A 21,356-nucleotide genomic window follows, 5' to 3' on the forward strand; every position below is an offset into this window, starting at 1 on the left:
TTTTAGCGATTTCCTTATTTTGGTGTAACTCTAAAACAAATTACCGCAGATACTTGAAATTTTGACTGAATGTTTATATAGGCGTTTTATATATTTGATAAAATTTTCAAAATATTTTGATTTGTTTTGAGCTGTTTACTGACATTTTAATTGTTCAACTTTTTTAGTTTTTTTTCTATAAATATCGATAAAAATTTATTTGTTCGGTAGAAAAGCTTGAAAATTTAATACAAGGCTTCTAACACATTGTAACAATAGAAGTTAAAAAATATTAAAAATTCGTAGGCACGATTTTTTTTTATAAGCATTTAAAGTTCAAATTTTGACTAAATACGTAAAAATTACGGCAATGTTCAAATTATCTTAGATAGAAATTCATAAAAGTTTTTCTTTTTAATTCTAAGATTTGAAAATATAATACAAGGCTCCTAACATATTTTTACAATAGAAGTTGAAAAATAAAAGAAATAAATAGTCACAATTTTTTTTTATAAGCATTTAAAGTTCAAATTTTGACTAAATACGTAAAAATTACGGCAATGTTCAAATTATCTTAGATAGAAATTCATAAAAGTTTTTCTTTTTAATTCTAAGATTTGAAAATTTAATACAAGGTTCCTAACATATTTTTACAATAGCAGTTGCAAAATAAAAGGAATACATAGTCACAATTTTTTTTTTAAGCATTCAAAGTTTGAGTTTTGACAACATATTATGTAAAAATCACGAAAATACAGAAATTATTTTAAGCTAGAAATTCATAAAAAATTTTCTTTTTATATCTAAGATTTGAAAATTTAATACAATGCTCATAATATATTTTTACAATAAAAATTGAAAAATAAAAGAAATGCGTAGTCACAACTTTTTTTTTACAAGCATTCAAAGTTTGAATTTTGACAACATATGTAAAAATCATGAAAATTCGCAAATTATTTCAAACTAAAAATTCATAAAAAAATTTCTTTTTAAATCTAAGATTGGAAAATTTTTAATAATCTATAATATATCCTAGACAGATAAACCGTCTTCGCTCAGAATCGTTTTTTGTATACAATGATATAATATCATTGGATTCAAAGTTAATTCCATCCATTACAGTAACCCACTTGTAACCTACTGTACAGCAGAGCGACATACACGACTTACCCGCTTTTTTGTTTTGTGGTATAGTACTCGGAGATAGCGTTTGTGGTAAACTAACTGGAGGTACAATAACATTATCTTCACATACAATTGGTAATATTTCTATGTCAAAACTACGATTATTTTCTGATACTACTGTGTAATGTGTTATTCGAAATACTACTCAACAGATTTTCTCTAAGAGAGTTAGTGAAATTGCTTTCAGAATCTGAACCATCCGAAAAATCACTTGATTCATATTCATCGGATGACTGGTCGTTTGTAATCGAATCAATAATTTGTTTTTCGCTTAGACTCATTATAATAATTTATCAATGCTGAATAAATGCAAATAATTGTTAAATCGTGAAATCATGTACTACGAATGTAATTTCGTGAATGTTTGTACAATTTCATAACTTAAATAATAATTTTAATTTTGCATAAACAATCTTAATATGGTTATCAAGCAAAGTAATTTTGTATTATTTAAGTCAGATAGGCAACTCCGAAAACACATGGTTTGAACACTTCGTTTATAACCTCTTATAAAATAATTATAAAAACCTATATCAAAATAATAATTTAGTTAAATGTATATCAGTAGATAGCAGCATACGATTCATAAATTATTGTCAATTTAATATAGATAAAATAAGGTTTTTGCGTAAACCAATAATAACAGAAATTAATGAAACATTGTGAGTTAAATAAAAGCATGTAATAAAATGAGGTTTTTGTGTAAAACGTAAATATACCTCCATATTACTCCCTGAGGAGCGTTTCAACAAAACGTATATATACGTCCATACTTATCAAAGGGTTAGTAAAAAAAGTGCTTAAATTGTCTATATTATTAATGCCTGACGCCTAGTGGTGATTTCTGATAGGAAATTGAATCTTATTTGTATTTATGGGGTCAAAAGTCAAAATTTCTCAGTACCACCGACTTTTTAAAAATAGTCGTAAAAAAATAAAACTGAAAAAATCGGCCTGATGTATAGTATTGTACCCCTGGTATAGTGTTGTAAGTAAATTATGAATTATTGTATACAAAATAATGGTAAGTAGTCTCTACCTATAGTTAATATCAAGATTTTGTGTGCGCAAACACAAGCGTCGATTGGTAAAAAGGGCATGGTATGCTAATAATTTAAAGGCCACATAACAAAAATGTTTGACAAAAATTTAAAATATGTAGATTATTTATAAAATATTATAATATTTTATTATGTTTTAATAAAATATTGAAAATTCGTCAACAAACACTAACTACGAGTTCACGGTTGGTATATTATATTATTAAGTTTTTTTTTAAAAATATTATACTTGCCTGTTTAGCTGGTCAACGCACACGCCGTGCGCGCAGGGGCTGCTCAGGCAAGCGAAACCGGCCCGCGTCGCACTCGGTGCCGATAACAGCAACGACGCGGCCAACGCGAACGCAAAGATGGCAACCGACACGACTGACAAATGATTCGGTGGCATTTAGCATTTCCATACAGGATCAGCAGTGGTGAGATTCGGTCGTAGACCCAACACTGAACACTAAAATAGTAGTACTCAGTAGACGTTGTTTTATTCTCGCCCGTTCTCAGCGAGTACTCACCGGCAGGCTCATACACTGAAGGCGTCTGAAAAAAAATCATTTTCATGAGGACTAGGATTTTGATGCGATTTGGAAAATGTTGTTTTAGAGATACGAGTATATTAGTAAATATATACATATATATATATATGTATTATATCGTATATGTTCATGTCATTTTTTAACAAATTCAAATGTTTCAACGAGTCCAAAACAAATTACTAAATTGGTCGCAATATGAGGACGTCTCACCCGCATATGTTGTCTCCGTCTTACACGCGTACGACATATCAAATTGTAAGCTCAGCAGAACACGTGTAGCTCCGTTAGTTTAAAAATTGAAGTGAATTTACCTCTATAAAATCCAATGGTAAAATTGTTATCTAGACAACCTCATGGACTTTTTATTATATTTTTATTTTAAAGTGAGTAATGAACATTTTAACATTGTAAATTTTTTGTACATCTTGAAATAGTCATAACTCGCTTTAAAATTAAAATATAACAAAAAGCTTATGCAGGTGTCTAGATAATAATCTTACCTATAGATTTTATAAGAGGTAAATTCACTCTAATTTTTAAACTAACAGACCTACACGTGTTCTTCTGAGCGTACAATTTGCTATATCGTACGCGTGTAAGACGGAGAAAACATATGCGGGTGCGACGTCCTCTTAAGCTTTAGAATATTTATAAATTTCAAAAATTTTAAATATTTAATATTAGATTATTTTAGAATTTATAAATATATAAATAAAAGATATTATACTATAATATGGATAAATTAAAATAAATATGATACAGTACTTCCCACGTAACCAAATCTTATAAAATGTGTACATTGATGTTTGAATTTTGTTTTAACACAATATATGAATTTTTCGCGTATCGTCACTGTAGAGTCTACAGTGTAGACGATCGATAGGAAATAGCACAACAATTAGTGACTAGATATTTAATTATTAATTATTTAAGCCAGAGATATTATTTTAGGTTTTGTGACTGCTTTGAATTTATTTATGTCTTAAAGTACTGCCATTAATTATTAATAGTACTGTCGACAAATTACCTACAATTCCAAAAACTATTCTTGAATATTTTTCGCAAATCGTGAAAAAAAATTATTACAATATTGTACATAGTAGAAACATATGTATATTATGTTTTATATATATATAATATTAATTAAATATACATTTAAAAAAATATTTAGATAAGTTACAGCAGATTTCTAGGCAAGATAAAAGAAAATAATATGAAAATAGAAATATAGAATAGAATTATAATAAGCTTTCTATACAGTCGTACATAATATTATACTAAACAGAATAAATAACATTATAGCAATTTTTTTTTTTAATCTATAGAAAAGTATCACTAAAAATAAATAACAATTAAAACACGTGTTTTTCTACAAGTTTGTAAATCAGCTACCTACTTGAACAGTTAAATACTAAATCTATACTTTATGGACCAAAGTCACGTTTTTGCACATAAAATAATTATAATGAATATTTATAGAGGCGCCAAAAGTTAGTTTTATCTATGATGAATAACATAGATAAATTAATTAATGGTGGGATAATTTTTTTTAAGTACCTACTTGTGGATGGGATGATATACATGCTTAAGCTTTGAAATTAATTATATCATAAGCATTTCAAAAGACACCAGCACTTCTGAGATTTTGATAAATTATTAAATATAAAAAGACCTAATTATTATTTAAGAAGATGCCACACGAGCATTTGTTGTTTCCGTCTTACAAACGTAGGTATAACATGGACAATTTTAAGTCCATATAATACATTTTACTCTGAAATTTCTAAAACTAGAGTAAATTTACCTGTTATACAATTTAAAGATGAGAGTATTATTTAGGGCATCGCTGAAAATTTTATTTATATTATTTTTTTAAGTAAGTTATGATTATGTACAGTAAATTTACAGTTAATTGTATTAACAATATTTAAAATAATCGTACTACACAATAACACGATATAATTTATAAACCATTTTTATTATTTTTATATACTTTTCTAATTATTGACCTATTGTTGTTAATCAAACCAACATTACTACTCCACTGCTTCCTGTTAATTATTGTTAGTATTATATAGCTTCTATATGATGGACTGATAGCCATTTCAAATATTTCAATACCGACCAGCACAACGCATAATATTTAAATATTATTCTACCGTAAACAGGATATCATATATCAATATATGTGCACTGTACACCCTATATTAGTTTATTATAATTTTTATTTTTTTCCAATAGTTATTACCTAATCATAAAATAATTGGTTATTGCTTTAGAAACAATTAATAAAAAAGAAAAATATCTAATAACAATAATAATGTTAATCTAAATACCTAGGTAGTATTTTATAATAACTATAATTTAAGACTAATGAGAGTAATGATTCAATAGTAACTAACAAATATTTAAAACTTAATTACCCACATCCTAGACACCCAGTAACAATTTAGGTATATTAAAATAAATTTTATTGTCAAAATTCATTAAAATGTATAGATAATTTAAATAACAAATAGAGAAAATTGAACTGAACTCATTTGTAATTTCATAGGTATTAGTTATTAATATGGTCTGGAAATAAAGTTATGTACAACAATGTTGAGCTGCATTTTAGAGACTAAGCGAAGCAAAAAATCAAGATTTTGCTTTTTTATTTATAATCGTATTTTCGGATGATTTAGTGTAGGAAATTTGTATCTTTTTGGTACTTAGGGTCAAAAATTTCTCAGTACTTTACATTTTCATAATAATTATCATGGATAATACAAGTATAAGTATCATCGCAACTTTGTAATACTCAGGTGTCATGGCCGCCACTGGCAGCGCACTTTTACCCTAGCTAGGACAATGCCCGCCAGTCACTCAAACTCTGTCCAACTCCAGACTCTGTCTCTCCAACAGTAAAATATCTTGGCTTACCCTGGACCGTAGACCAACATACACGTGTAAAAAGACTTCAACTGAATCTGCGACTTCATATGCTTCAATCTTTACTAGTCAATAACAAACACACCAACCTTAATATAAAACTACTAATGTATAAAACCCTCATCAAACCCATTTAGACCTATAGTCTCCAACTCTGGGGAAATGCAAAAAAATCAAATACAAATCGTATTCAAGCTTTTTAAAATTTTGCATTAAGAAAATTAACGAATTCCACATCTTATGTTTCTAATCATACCCTTCACACAGACCTGAAAATCAAAACTGTAAAAGAAGAATCAGTCACTTATTAAAATGGAAAAGATTCCATAATCGGCTTGCAACTCATTCCAATCCTTTAATAAAAGATCTTTTAGCAAATGTTATTCCTGGTAATCCTCCAAGGCGTTTAAAACACAACTGGTGTAAAGATATGCTAACTTAATATTATAATATAAAAAAAAAACAAATTAATTAATTAATATATATGTATATAAATATATACATATAACAAATTATATTTAATTTATAATATAATATATATATAAATTAATGTATAACCTCAATTTATAAGTGTCATCACTGGGTGGCGGATGTTATCAAGCTTATTTATGTATTTTATTTTGGTACATGCCCAAAAAAAAATATGGTGAAACTTTCATATTACGAAGTCTCGTGACTCATGGGCAACAAAACAAAATGAAAAGTAAAGAAATTCATTAAATATAGAATTATATAAATGACGCTCAAAAATGTTTCGTTAAATGGAAGTTGTTGTAATATGAGAGTTTCATTGTACATATACATATATTATATATACATGCTACATACATGCATACATATATCATATATGATATATATATATACTACATACATAAATTCATACATATATAATATTATACACATACATGCATACATACATCTAAATACAAACTGAAGTCGAAAGTTTAAGTTAATATTTAACCTCGTCATTAATGTTTGTAAACTTGTAATTATTGTATAATAAGTAATAACAGTAGGTAATAACTTATAATTAATAAGTCATTACTAATAAGTAATTCGTTTCACACATTAGGTAAGCACTGAGGGCCACTGTATTAAGTATTTTCACTGAATTGTGAAAATAATATTAGTTAATCTCTTAGGTCTTGTTTAGTAATGAGTTATGAATTATGGGCTTTGGGCATGAATGAAATCTCAAAAACACACAGTGTAATACTGCTATAGGTATATAAAGTGGTGCCGAACCCCCCTTACAAGTGTTGTTAAAACAATAACTTAAATGGGGTGGGTGGTCCTAGGAGCTTAGCCCCTAATGGTCATAAGGACCTTAAGGCTGCTTATATAACGTAGATAGTATGATCATGTATTATAATAATATAATAATAACCTTGGTTTTAATATTTTTGGTGGGTGGTACCTCCTGAAAATAAATTTGACAATAGTCTTTTTTTAGAGCTCGGCGCCATTGGTTATATGATATTGTTACAAATATATTAAGATACTTGCTTACATAATATAATATCGGGTATATTAGTTTTTTGTAATATATATATATATATAGGTAGGTACATAATAATAAAATAAGTTGTTAATTCACTCAATTGAACACGAATTTAGTTGAAGAGTATTATTATTTTAACAAATAGAAATAACAAATAAAAACATTATGATAAGTAAATAGTAATACATAATATAAGTATTGACGAATAGCAATTTACAATCACAATGTTCACTTGTTCACATAAAGCTTCATGTATTCGTGCGCAAACGTCAAAATCGTACTTATAATTTTTAATAAGTTATTTATACGTATAAATGTAATAATAGTACTTACATATTATAGTATTGATTTGAGTTGGGTAAAATTAGCAAGAAGGTACAGTTTTTTGTTTTCATTCCAAATACCTACGTTTTTTATACGCATTATTATATTTATAGGGATTAGTGTTTCATCTTTCGTGACTATTGTTAAAACTGTAATATATATTTTATTTTTAACGTGACATTATTATTATTTTATATTTAAGAAAAATAGCTGTTAACTTACATAATTTAAACAATAATATTTATTCTCTGTGAGTAAAAATAAAATACCGTTTTATTTATTAATTGAAAAAATCAAATAATGGATCAAGTGAGTAAAAACTTCATAAGGTCACAACATACAATGTAATATTATATTTCTCATTTTGGTTCGTTCAATTGCTATTGTTTGAAATAACTCTGATCCAAATAAGTACTGAAATAATTCTATATTGTGAACACATCACCCGATTTGAAACAATGATAATTTATAACACTCGACAAAAAATTATACTTAAACCTAGGTACTTAATACAAATTGAGGCATATAATTGGGCAATCGAAGGAACAATAATTGCGGATTGTAACAATCAACAATACCTCCTTAAACCGCCACTACTGTATTTACCATTTAGTACATAACATATTGTGCATATCTGTAGATATACATATAGGTTGTCATTTATTTATATGCCTACACAATTTAACATATTTTTATATACATAATACAACCGATATATATATATATATAATATAATATATAATATAATATATTTCGTGTAAATATATAGTCATTATTTCATTAAATATATATAAATATATTATAATGTTAAGCAAAATCCAGCAATCGAGTTTTCGTGTGTGGGTGTAAGGAAAATCAGAGTTAAGAGCAAAATAATAATATAACGTTAGCAGTCGGTACCAGGGACGAGTATTTCGATAGGCCTAAACACAAACTGCAAACAGACACGCCACCGTCCCGTCGAGAACTCACGCAACATTCCGTTACTTAGATAAATACAATATAATATCGCACTTTGAGCTGAGTAAAAAATCGAAAACACGATAAAATAATACACACACAGCATATAAAATACATTAAATATACATTTCGAAAGATAATAATGTATTGTTATTAAATTATTTATTTATATATGATATATATATTACAGTGGCGTATTTATGGGGGGGTTTCCCCCCCAAAGAATTATTGAATGCGTCTGGAGACCTTAAATTTTAAATATTATAATAATAATTATATTTATAAATTATTGTATTATGATATGACACCCCCCTAATCAAAAATTGTAAATACTCCACTGATTATATATTTATATGATACACATATTTTACACTCACAATAGTTTTTGAACCGTGCAGCGTGAATCCCTAGGAGGCGCAAACATAATATTAATATATTACTTTATTTATACCTACTTATTTTAAGACCAATTTCGTCATTAGGTTTACTTTTGACTTTAAGATTCTTAATGCAATCTTTTAGATTCTGAGCGGAGCGATACCTATTGGTTTTACATTGAAGTGTGTTTTATTTTTGTATGTACACGATAAGTTGTTGATATAATGCTTCGAATTTCAAATTCAGTAACACTTTCGGTTTAAAATTGAATCTAGTTTGTGTATTTGGGAGGCAAAAATTTAAAATTTCCGGTATTTTTCAAAAGTGCAGAGAAAAACAATAAAAAATGAAGGGAAAACGGAAATTTTTCAAAATTGGTTTTGGAGAAAATCGATTTTAGATATTGGAATTATTATATCACTTTAAAACAAATTATAGTAGATACATGATATTTTCACTGAATGTTTATATTAGCATTTTCTATACTTAATAACATTTTCAAAATACCAGTGGAACCTCGATAACTCGAATCGGTATAGGGTGAAAAAAAAATTCGAGTTATCGAAAATTCGACTTATGGAAAACCTCGGTCCTCGATAACTCGAATCGGTAAAGAATTTCGAGTCATCGAAATGTTTTTCCATCTTGACTTCACAAAATCACAAGATAAACTGAGCATTTGCTGTCACAGCATTATACCTATTAAATATTAACGTATACATTTCGCAGTTCAATCGACGTATAATTTTACCAATAATAAATATAATATGTAGTAGATAAACGTAATTTATCGGAGATATAGATATTATATCGTATCATATCGTTGAATTTATAACTGTACCTTTTAAGCATTAGGTAAAGATTAGATTGATAATATTAATAGGTTTTCGATTACAATTATTATTGTTATTTATAATAATACACTTGGTTATTTGACCTTCGAGTTATCAAGGTATATACGTGTACATATATTATTATATAAATTCGAGTTATAAGCTAAAATTCGACTAAAAATATTTCGACTTATAGAGAAATTCGAGTTAACGAAATTCGAATTATCGAGAAAATTTATCACACATAAATTGTAAAGCCGGGGCCAAAGCATTCCTTCGAATTACCGAAAATTCGACTTATAGAGGTTCAAGTTATCGAGGTTCCACTGTATTTCAAATATTTTTAAGTTATTTATGACCTTTTCAATTTTTTTCGTTTTTATTTTTCTATAAAGTTCGATAAAATTGTATTCGTTTGATAAAAATCTTCTAAATTTAATCTAAGGTTCCTAATATATTATTTCAATGGTATTTAAAAAATATTAAAAATACATCATATTCACAATTTTTTTTTTTAATAAGCATTGAAAGTTTAAATTTTGATAAAATTTTTTAAACTGAATATTGAACCGCAAATGAATTCAATGACAACATTTTTATACTACACTTTACATTGTTTTGTAAAGATTTAATGGTAAAAATTCGTAATATATAAAATTGAATAAGTTATAATAGGTAGTACTATTTTTGTCGTTATTAAAATGTAAGTACAATAATAATAATGTATACAATATTAAATGATTCTCAGATGCTGGAATAAAAATGGTTTTCGGTTTGGGATTTGCTGTCTGAAAGTATATAATATGGTCATAGAAGATAAAGTATTCACCTGCACGTCTGTGATGGTTTTGCCGTGTCAACACACGAATAAGTGGTATTGTATATGTATAATATAATGGTGTATAAATGGGTGGTGCCAACAAAGGCATTTTGAGTAGGTGTGTTTAATGGGTACACCTGTTGATGAAAAAGTCAGCAGGACAATTTTTAATATGTAGGTACCTATATACATAGAGATGACAAGTATATTGTATAACAATGCTGTGAAAGGAACATTTCGTTATTTTCTCGACATTCGTAAGCCATAAAGTCATGATAAAAATAGCCATTATATTCTATAGATAATCACCATTGTGATATTGACATCCACCGGCCGATGTCCATTATTGAAATGGGAATACAGAAAGGAAACAGATGTTTTCAATTGAGTGAATACATAAAAAAAAAACTTATTAGGATGTTTGTTGCATTACCACTCTCTCTGAGTTCTGACCAAAAGTGCAACACGGAGAATTTGAGTTTATCAAAATCAAATAATCAATATGGCTAGCATTAACATCAGAGAGAATTAAACCATTATCAAAGTTAAAATTTAAAGTTAAAATGTAAATACATTATCCGATTATCTGCATTTATGTGTTGGCTGTTTTACGATTCATAAAATTGTCTGCGATGGATATATTAAATAAATAATGTAATATTTTACATCATAACATCATATTTATAACTTGAACAAAATTTTAATATCATATACAAACAAACGCACAAAAACTTATGTCCTAATAACTCAACTTCATATTTGATGATGTCAATTTACTGTAATATAAAACAAAATCTAACAACACAAGGTTGCTATTCTGTTGAACGGAAATTACATTGTTACCACCGTGAGTGGTGGCGGATGGGTCAAAGATATAAAACAAATAGTGTGATGACATTTCTTCAATAAATATCCATGCTATAACAGACATCGCATTAGTGCTTCTAAGAAAGTCTCGTAAAACATGGTATTTATTAATATAATTTCAAAAAAATTCGAGATTTTTGTATATTTAATCAGATTCGCAACAATGATTCGATGAATGTAGGTATACACCATTATTTATTATTTATTAGTTTTGTTATATATCTGTCGTATGCATGCGTCTCTGGTGTAATTGAATAAGGTTGTTAATAACAGTTAACAATAAATGATAAAATGAAATATTATACAAATAATTTACAAACGGCAACCAACATTTTAATGAAAATTCCAACTAGATAGCCATCGCTGCTCATAGTTGGTAGTCTTCTATAATAGTTACACTTTAACATATATCGGATATCGCTATCTTACAAGGAACAACATAATATTAATTTTTCGCAGTAATTATATTATTGAGTGCTTTCATTAAGCTATATTTCTATCGATTTTTCGTACAAAAAATGTTCGTCACATATCTATATGACTACTGGCTGCCTACTATAATATTGAGTCCAAAACATTAACACTCAATAATAATAATTAATAATTGTTATACAATGGATATGATAATAAATTAATAACTATAGTAAACCAACAGTCATAAACATTCAATGGTACCTATACAAGCACCGTTACTTTTTATTCAGTTATAGTTTAATTGAAAATCTGAAACACAAAAAAAACTGTATGTATGTGTGTCACCGTTACGGAAATACAGATTGTTTGTCAAGCAATTTTTAACAAGGCTGTTTCACTCGATTTAAAACAGATAGATACGAGGTTATAACCTACTTGCATATAAATAATCAAACATATTTGAATGAAAAACTATTTTATTTAAAAAGTATTAAGTAAACATAAGGTTCGGCAATCTGGCATGACAGATAAAAATAATAATTTAGAGGGACAATACTTGGCTTACAGATTTTGAATTTTTAGTTACAATTCACAGTTATTGAGAAGGAACTCATTTTCTAAAAAAGTTGATAAATATTGTTTGTGTTAATCGTATGGTGTACAATATTATAAGCTAATGCCTAATAACCTAAACCGTTGAAGAATTAAAATGCGTAAATAAAATAATAAAATAATAGTTAATTATAAATATTTTATAGTCAAAACGTTAAAGCGAATTTATATGAAAACTGTCTATAGGTAATAGAAATAACGTAACTATCTATACACATTTTTTGATGTTCCCAGCCACCCACAGAGTGCACATGTCTCCAACTATCGACTGCAGAGAAGGAAAACAAAATATATTAAAAAAATATTATACATGAATTCGGTCCCAGTAATCCAGTACACCATACACTGAGACACCAGTAAACACTACCACTCAAAAATTACTCAGAGTTAATAAATTAGTTGAAGATATATTTCAGTTTAGATTAATTAGTTAGTTATAAATTATAATCAATATCATATCTATATTTTACTATTTTAATATATTTAATGTTAATAATAATTTGACAAAATAAAGTTGTTTGACAAAATGAAGTTGAAAACATATATCCCTATAATATAGTGGTGCGTTATTGATATTTTCTTCATTGCAGTTCATGCCGAAAATACACACTTACGTCTTTCCGTTTATTCCGTAATACCGTGGTACCTATGCCTACGTACCGTCGGAAGCTAAGACCTAGAGCGTAAGGGTAAAAGGGCTTCAGCTTCTTACATTGGCAGTGTTTTTTATATAATTGTGTTATAATCTTATACGATAAAAGGCGAGCATAAATCATGATTTTTCTAAAAACGGTTGAAGCGTTTTACGTATATTATCAATTATTTGTAGAGGTATTATTAAGGTTACGTTATAGTAATAAGTAGGGCTAGGATTTATATGCAATAAAAAATTGTAAAATGTGCATTTTATTTACCAAAATATGCAAAAACAAATTTTTATTATTATTACTTATTATTAGCTCATATTATTACATTAGATATTAGTTTGATTAGACGTAACTTGGCACTTTCACTTCGAACTTCGGCGTACTGGACACTGTTATTAAAACCATTAAAATTATTAAGTATAAAATTTACGCAACACACGACGTACTAATACAATAATTATTCTGTGCTGTCTCACTGTATAACAATGTGTAAGTAATTCTACCAGTCGTCCGAGGTCCGACCATTACGGATAAGGTAACGAACGGATATTATCCGACCTAAGATAAAATAGGTATTATTTATGCTATATATTTACGAAAATTCAACGGATAAACCAAAAACTGTCGGTTTCGTGAAGTACCATTTAAAATTAACAATAACTTATAAAAATTAAAAAATGTTAGTTAAAAATATTGAATTCTAAAAAAATCTATGAATATGCAATTATATGCATAATGCCCAAAATATGCAAAAAAAAATTGGTCCTATTTAAACGAGAATAAGCCAAATCGTGGACAATTAAATCTGACAACCAATCAATTTGGACTTAAGGAAAAAAACATGCAAATGCATATAAATCCTAGCCCTAGTAATAAGTTACTCAAATTGACTTATTATAAGTGATAAAATAATATAACGACCTAGTATAATAAGATGACGGATATAAAATTCTGATTTATTTTGTCTATCTTCCTCCTTCCGCACCGTTGAAAAACCCTGGGTACGCCACTGCTAGAAGCTAAATAAAGAGACCCGAATCATATAAATTTAAATACATCGTCTATATCTACTGTACGATTTTCACAAATTCATACATAAAATTAAAGTGTATATAGTGTGTTGTGTATGCGCCATGCGGTGTATATTATAATGTACAGCGAATAGTTTTACCAAGTGTATAATAGTGTTTATACGTCATACCTGTTAAAAATTACGTAGTGAATTACCTTATTTCTATCTCAAAAATCAAAACCGAAGAGGTGTTGTGAACTTTTGTCGGAATATAGGTACCTACAATATGGAACTACCTATAATAGATTATTGATATTGGTTTATTTTCGATGCGTATCTTTTGGGTTTTTTAAAATATAGTGACCTGACGACATAGTAACGCACCGCATGGTCACTGTATTGACGTCATTGGACTGTCGAATGCATTAGTGCATTTTCATCGTACAATACTCGTTTTGAACCGATGTAAACATTATTCATACTATATTGTGATTTGACGTAGCATACCATCGATAGCGATTCACAGCCTGCAGTCTTAAATGGAAAAACGTAAAATGACGCTACTGCAGCAGACGGATCCACGTGACCATATTAGTTTAGCTAATACCGAGTTGGAGTGCACGTATAGTTCATATTATATAAATAGTAATATAGTATATTTATTATTTATAAATATATATACCGCGTTGTACTTGTAATATTATATTGTGCTGTGTTTGTGTGTGTTTAGTATTTACATGTGCGAGCTTTTACCTGTGTGCGTCCTTCACTAGACGTCAGAAATCCACCCCGTGACGCGGCTTTCGGTACACTGTAGTCGATCGCTCTGTAGTCTGTGCTATACGCTACCGGTAACACACACACACATACATACGCTCGCGCGACGGACTTAACGATTTACAGCGTAGCAACCGAATGTTGTTAAGACAACAATACACATCATTCGACACAACCAAATAATATTGTACATAATATATATATATATATACAAGTTAAAACTTAATATTATTGGTTCCATCAAAACCACACACACTAACGCACAAAGCACGAGCCATACCGACTGAAAGTTTCGAAATGACATCAAACTATAAGCTTAATATTATATTACCTATTTTCAGTGATAAAATACACACACACACACACACACACACACACAACGTTTTACCGTTTCCCACCCCAAATAATAAGTCCTACGTAAAAAGTTCAAAGAGAAATATTGACCTGGCGTATACCCCTCGGATAAACTAATAGGCCTATATGACTGTATGTAATAATTTGGGGCTTGGAACTTGATGATCTAAAAATATATAAAAAAAAATGCATGGAATGACGTAAAAATGTTAAAAAATGATATTAAAATTGTACATATTTAACTGTAAAAATTGATAAATATTGTTTTGATACAAAATATATTAAAATAAAAATATAAAAATAGTTATATTATTATTATTTATTGTTAAAATTATTTTATTCAACTAAATAAAACTATATACTTTTAGTAAATTCTTTTTTTTCGAATTTCTTGTTTTCATGACACCAAAAAAAAAAAAAAATAAATAATAATGAATGTTAATAATCGACATAATGGAAGCTGCAAGTGTAACTTTCAACAAGAAAAATGAATAGAATGCACCAAATATACTAAAAAATTACCGTAAAGCATAAGAGTCATAAAATTCCCTAAAAGTGCAAAAACATGCAAAATAAAAATTGTATCATTAAATTCTATACTTCATGAATCAAATTTCTATATAGACGAGCACTGAATGTGAGCGTCAGAAAATTAAATGCATCAAGTTCCGGGCCCTAGTATAATAACTAATGAAAAATTCAGGCATAAATATAATAAATAAACAATCCTAATCCGTGTTCGCAGCGGTTCCGCGGAACATACTACTATTCATGGAAAAAATATTATGACGTATAATTATACAAAAACCGATTAACTTATGCATTTATAATAAGTCTATAAATGACTATATTATAAATATAACGGAAAATGGAAATGGGGGATAGAAAATAAAGAGTATTTTCTTACATATTAGTGATATTTTGTCTATTTTTGGTAACCCTTACGGCTTATCGTGTAACACTTAGTTGCGTCGATGCTGCTACATTAGAATTGTATGTAATAAATCACTAAATACCAGGGCTTGCAAACGTTATAATAACGTTATATTTGATAAAAAAACGATTGAAATTTGTAAACGTAATTATAACGGAAAACGATAAATAAAAAACAAAAAACATAACGTGACGTTTAACAAAATATATGATATATCATTAAACAAAACATAACGCAAAACAGTTAGGTTATTGTGTTCCATTAAACGAAATAATTAATTTCCAATTATTTAATAATACTTAGTAGTATTCAATTATTTATTCGATCCAAGAATTAATTTTATTCCGTATCCGGCCAAACCGGGAGATCCCGTATTAGAATTATTTTAAAATTTAATAAGAAGACATCAATAGAATATTTTAATTACCAATAGCTAATAATAGTGATACTCTGATAATATTGTACTGTACTATCTGTACTACGGTCAAATTTATATTGTCAGACTTAAGAAGTTCAATTTCAAGTGATATATTAGAGGACATATTAATTATTAGAGGAAACAATCAATAACATAAAATGTATAAATTATTTTGTTTTTGAGTGTATTCATGAATATATTACATATTGATATTAGACATAGCTATTTATTTTGTTATTTGTGAATGTACTATTTAATAAAGGTAATAATTTACGGTAATAAGTATAAATTATACTATGTTGTCTACACTCTATAGTATATTAGCTATGTACATACTTTTATATTGCCAATACATATTATTTTACTTTTAACAACATAAATTATAGATGCTGATTATTTTGTCAATTGTAGGAAGGTATAAAATAAATGTTGACAAAGTATGTCAAAACAATCAGAGTAAAATATGTTTGAAACATAAATTCCTGCTTAAATGATATTCTCATGCACAATATTGTAAAACTTATAAATAATTTTAACATTTAAAAACCTAATGAATAATAGGTATATTCAAAATTTCAAAATAATAATCATGATTTTTTTTTTATATTTATTATTTTATTATGAAGTTCTTAGAGCCTAGGCAATTTATTAAATTCAATAATACATTATTATTTATTACTCTTAAGATTAATTATTATCATACTGTTTTATCATTTATTTTGTTTCCATTTCTTTACGAACTATGTATTGTAATTTAATCTGTATCACTGTACTCTATATTTTGTAAATAATATGTAATTGAGTTATCTAACCAATTTAATAAAATAAATAAAATTATACAATACCTACTTAAAACTCAGTATAGGGAAATTATGTCCCTAAAAAAAGGTCATAGTCATATACTTTTAAATTGCGGCCTGTGTGCTTTTAAAACAGGTATCTAAATGCTTTTAAATTTTAAATAACGATAAACGCAAAAATTGTATAACGTTTTAATATTATGAATAACGATAAACGCAAAAATTTTATTACGTTTTAATTCTGAATAACGATAAACACAAAAGTTGAATAACGTTTAAATTTTGAATAACGATAAACTCAAAATTTGTATAATGTTTTGATTGTAAATAACGTAAAACAAAATTATTTTTAAATGCAAGCCCTGCTAAATACTATTTCATAGTTATACTTATATACCTACTATACCTAGTAGGTATTTTATATGATAGCGTTTAAACGGTTTTAAATTCTTAAACTACACAGTGCAAGCGTTTTAACTTTTAAAACGGTTTTTACATTTTTAAACCATATAAACGTCATCATCAAAACATAGAAATAGGCTAGTGTATTGCTATTGCCATAAGTATAGTATAACAGTGCGATAACGATTATATTGTATATAAATTTAAAATCTATTTCAGAATACCATAACAAATAAATGTTTTTGATTTAACTATTATAATTATAGTATATTAGTATTTATTTTTACTAAACAATAAATTTGAAAGACATTTTTTGTAATTTCGAATCAAGTTTTGTAAAATATAATGTGTTGTAACGTGTGGGTATCATAAGGACATACAAGTACAGCCAATGTGCGTGTAATATATAAATACTTGCCTTGTGCGAATATTTATACTATAAATATTATTATATTATATTTTAAACATAACATTAAGAATAACATTTTTCGATCCTATCATATTATTCTGTCAACGGATGTAGAAATGACTTTCCACGATGCGTATGCTGCAAATAGAAATATAAAATACATATTCTCATTGGGTATATTTTGTTTAATGTTTTAATAATTTTCTACTGGTTCAAGTATTTACCTACAAGTTAATTTTAAACGGCGGCTGTCGAATAATTGTCAAGTTATTTAAATAGTCACGACTCGAAAGAAAGTTAGACCATTGCCACTACTCGTGTATTTGAAGAATATCTAAAACATTTCTCGGACTCGTGATTATTTACTTTACCAATAATCCGCGAAAAGGTGCCGTATTTGGAATAACTAATAACGAATAAATACCAAATACCGAATATTCGTACAAGTAAGGTACGACTCTGTAGTCTGTTTCACTTCTACTACAAGGCGTGTATTAACTAACAGCGAAAATTCATCAAATACATTAGTCATGGGACCACGGCTTAAAAGATATCCAATAAATATATTACTCATCAGTTCCCTACCGATATTACTCATATTATACCTTTGCATATTATATTGGGCTTACGCCCGTAGTTATTATGAATAAATTACGAAATAAGTAATATTAATTCTAACAAAAATAAATAATATGTAAAATTATCATAATAATAGGTATAGACTTCATTCTTATGTTATATATTGTATGCTATGTAAAATATAATACATATTATGCACTATATAGAGAATATACGATTTATATAATTAGTAATTACTAATTGGTAGGTAGGTAAGCAGGGGCGTCATTTCAACTTTTTTAAACGTATGCTAACAAGAATGCAGGTCAGTATAATATAGAATACAGTTATAATAAAAAAAATTATCTTTACCCGCCGCAGAAAAATTATTATCTGGCCAGACTAGCCAAAATGCATCTTGATAAATTTTAGATATGCATTGGCATACCCTGCAATATCCCAAATGACGCCCCTGTAGGTAAGTACAAAGTATCTTATAAAATTAAATAGTAATACAGATTACAGTTGATTATTTTTAGTGTTATCACACTGTTATTATATATTAGTATATGACTATACATTGCCACTATAATATACTTACCATTACTAGATAACATTGACCTAACAATTATAATTAATTATCATTTATCGTCGTTATCAGCTTAACAGTATAATTACTAACAAATAGTGTGATACTGTGATACGATACCAATCATGTATTGTAAATAATATGTGTTTCACTTGCTTGACTTTTTATCTATCTAAACTTTAGGAATTATAACAGACAAATACTTAGTGAGTGCGCAACACTATTAGACAAATGAACAAATTGCCGACATTTATTTTATATAAACATTGACATAAACTAACGTTTTAGTGTAATTTATATATAAGACAAATTCATATTCAGGTCCCTACCTGGATACGGGGTTACGGCACTGGGTACATAATATTATTATTTCTAAACAAGATTAAACTACTATAAAGTATGTACCAGTTTTCCAGGGCCACTACTTGCGATTAAGTCGTGAATGATCGAACAAAAAAAGTTCATAAATAAAGTCCACGAATACCTGAATTTAATATTGTTTTACAATATTATTGATCGAGGATTCGTGCGTTTGTAAGACTGAGACAACGAATACTGGTGTTGCGCCCTCTTAATGGAAAACCGTATGTTTCAGGTCACTATTGAGTACTATTTGGTTTCGTAAATTATAAATTTGTTATGTAATTACAAGGTATTAAAATAATATTCCATAAAATAAAACTTACCTTTTGTTGTTGGCTACATTCGATGTAATACCTATTTTATTATTTTTATTTCGTACAGATATTTGCATTTAAAAAATTTATCATTTATAGGTACCTAATACATAATTACATAAACACATATTTTTATTGGAAATAAGTTCACTCGTTAAACTTATCCAATTGTGAATATAACAAAACTGTTATTGCTGAAAAAAAAACATTTTATTGCACACAAAGGGCGGTTCCCACAATCGGTATAGAAATAATTAATTAAACAATATGCAAATCGGACAACTCCCATTGCCTGTATTAGATTTTTCGTATTATTATATAAAATGAATTGAATTCAATTACTTTGAATAAATGTATACCTAGTTATGTATTAAAAATAAATTGAGGAAATAAATTCGATCAGAAAGAGAAATGTTTGTATGACGTAGTACACCTGAATAAAAAAATGATCAAGTTACTCTTAGTTTTATTATTTATCGTTAAGATGAACTTACCAATTACCAATACCATTATCATTCATTACTATGGGTGCCTATTATAGGTAACTTTTAAGGGAGGACAAAATTACAAAATTCTCAATTTTTTATTTTATACTGTCAATATCATGCTAATATTTATTAAATTATAAGTTCATATAATTTGTCAAAGAGGGGAAAATGCCCCGTCTCCCCCCCCCCATGATCATTACACATTACACAATTGTTGAAATACACAGTTATTAATAAATTATTGCATATAGACTTGGATTGTTATCGTCAGATACAAAATAACCGTATAAAGGAATAAAATAAATACTAATTTTCTTATCATCAAAAATACACTTACGAAAGCTAACAAATTCAAAATTCTCGCGCAACTTGATTGTATTATTGGCTGTTATTGTTATACGTTGCTATTTTTGTTTATATCATAAAATATTTGATTGAGAATGGTAACAAAATGGAATAACATTGCATATTTCAACTATGGTTATATTCTAATTTATACTTTATTAAATGATAATAATCACGTCAATGATGAACCTGTGATTTTATCTCCCAATGCAATACCTACAAATAGTTTTACGACCTAGCAAAGTAGCAAACGTATGCACTGCCGTCATTTTTATTTAAACTAATAAATTTGGAGTAGAATTCAAGAGACGCAATAAAGACGGAAGACAATGAATGTTTTCGTACGATTTGTATCGTACTTATTAATTTTATAGGTACCAATAAAATTATACCCATGTTTGTATTATAGTTATAAATTATAATAATCTTTATTTTTCAGGAATTCAAGTTTGATTTATTTCAAATATTTTCATGAAGCAAACGACTATATAAGTTTATTTCAACAGTGTCTATATACACCTGAAGTTGACTCCATCCGAATCAGATAATAT

General features: G+C 27.6%; 1 protein-coding gene across 2 annotated transcripts in view; it reads right to left on the minus strand.

The window, feature by feature from the left end:
• Positions 1 to 20,111, minus strand: part of eys (eyes shut) — a 51,786-nt gene extending 31,675 nt beyond the window's left edge. Inside the window, exons 1-2 of one of the 2 annotated variants that reach the window (XM_089217602.1) lie at positions 19,982 to 20,111; positions 2,459 to 2,759 (exon numbers count right to left, since the gene is read on the minus strand). In XM_089217602.1, coding sequence (XP_089073728.1) covers positions 2,459 to 2,613 — 155 coding nt within the window. In that variant the 5' untranslated portion in view covers positions 2,614 to 2,759; positions 19,982 to 20,111. Of the gene's footprint in view, positions 1 to 2,458; positions 2,760 to 14,807; positions 14,912 to 19,981 lie in introns of those variants that run through there. The other variant, XM_015514909.2, reaches the window with a different exon arrangement.
• Positions 20,112 to 21,356: the final 1,245 nt, after the last annotated feature.

This window comes from Diuraphis noxia, unplaced genomic scaffold (genome assembly GCF_037042655.1).
Source record: "Diuraphis noxia isolate RWA-SAM2 unplaced genomic scaffold, SU_Dnox_SAM2 contig0001, whole genome shotgun sequence".
Classification (NCBI taxonomy): Eukaryota; Metazoa; Arthropoda; class Insecta; order Hemiptera; family Aphididae; genus Diuraphis; species Diuraphis noxia.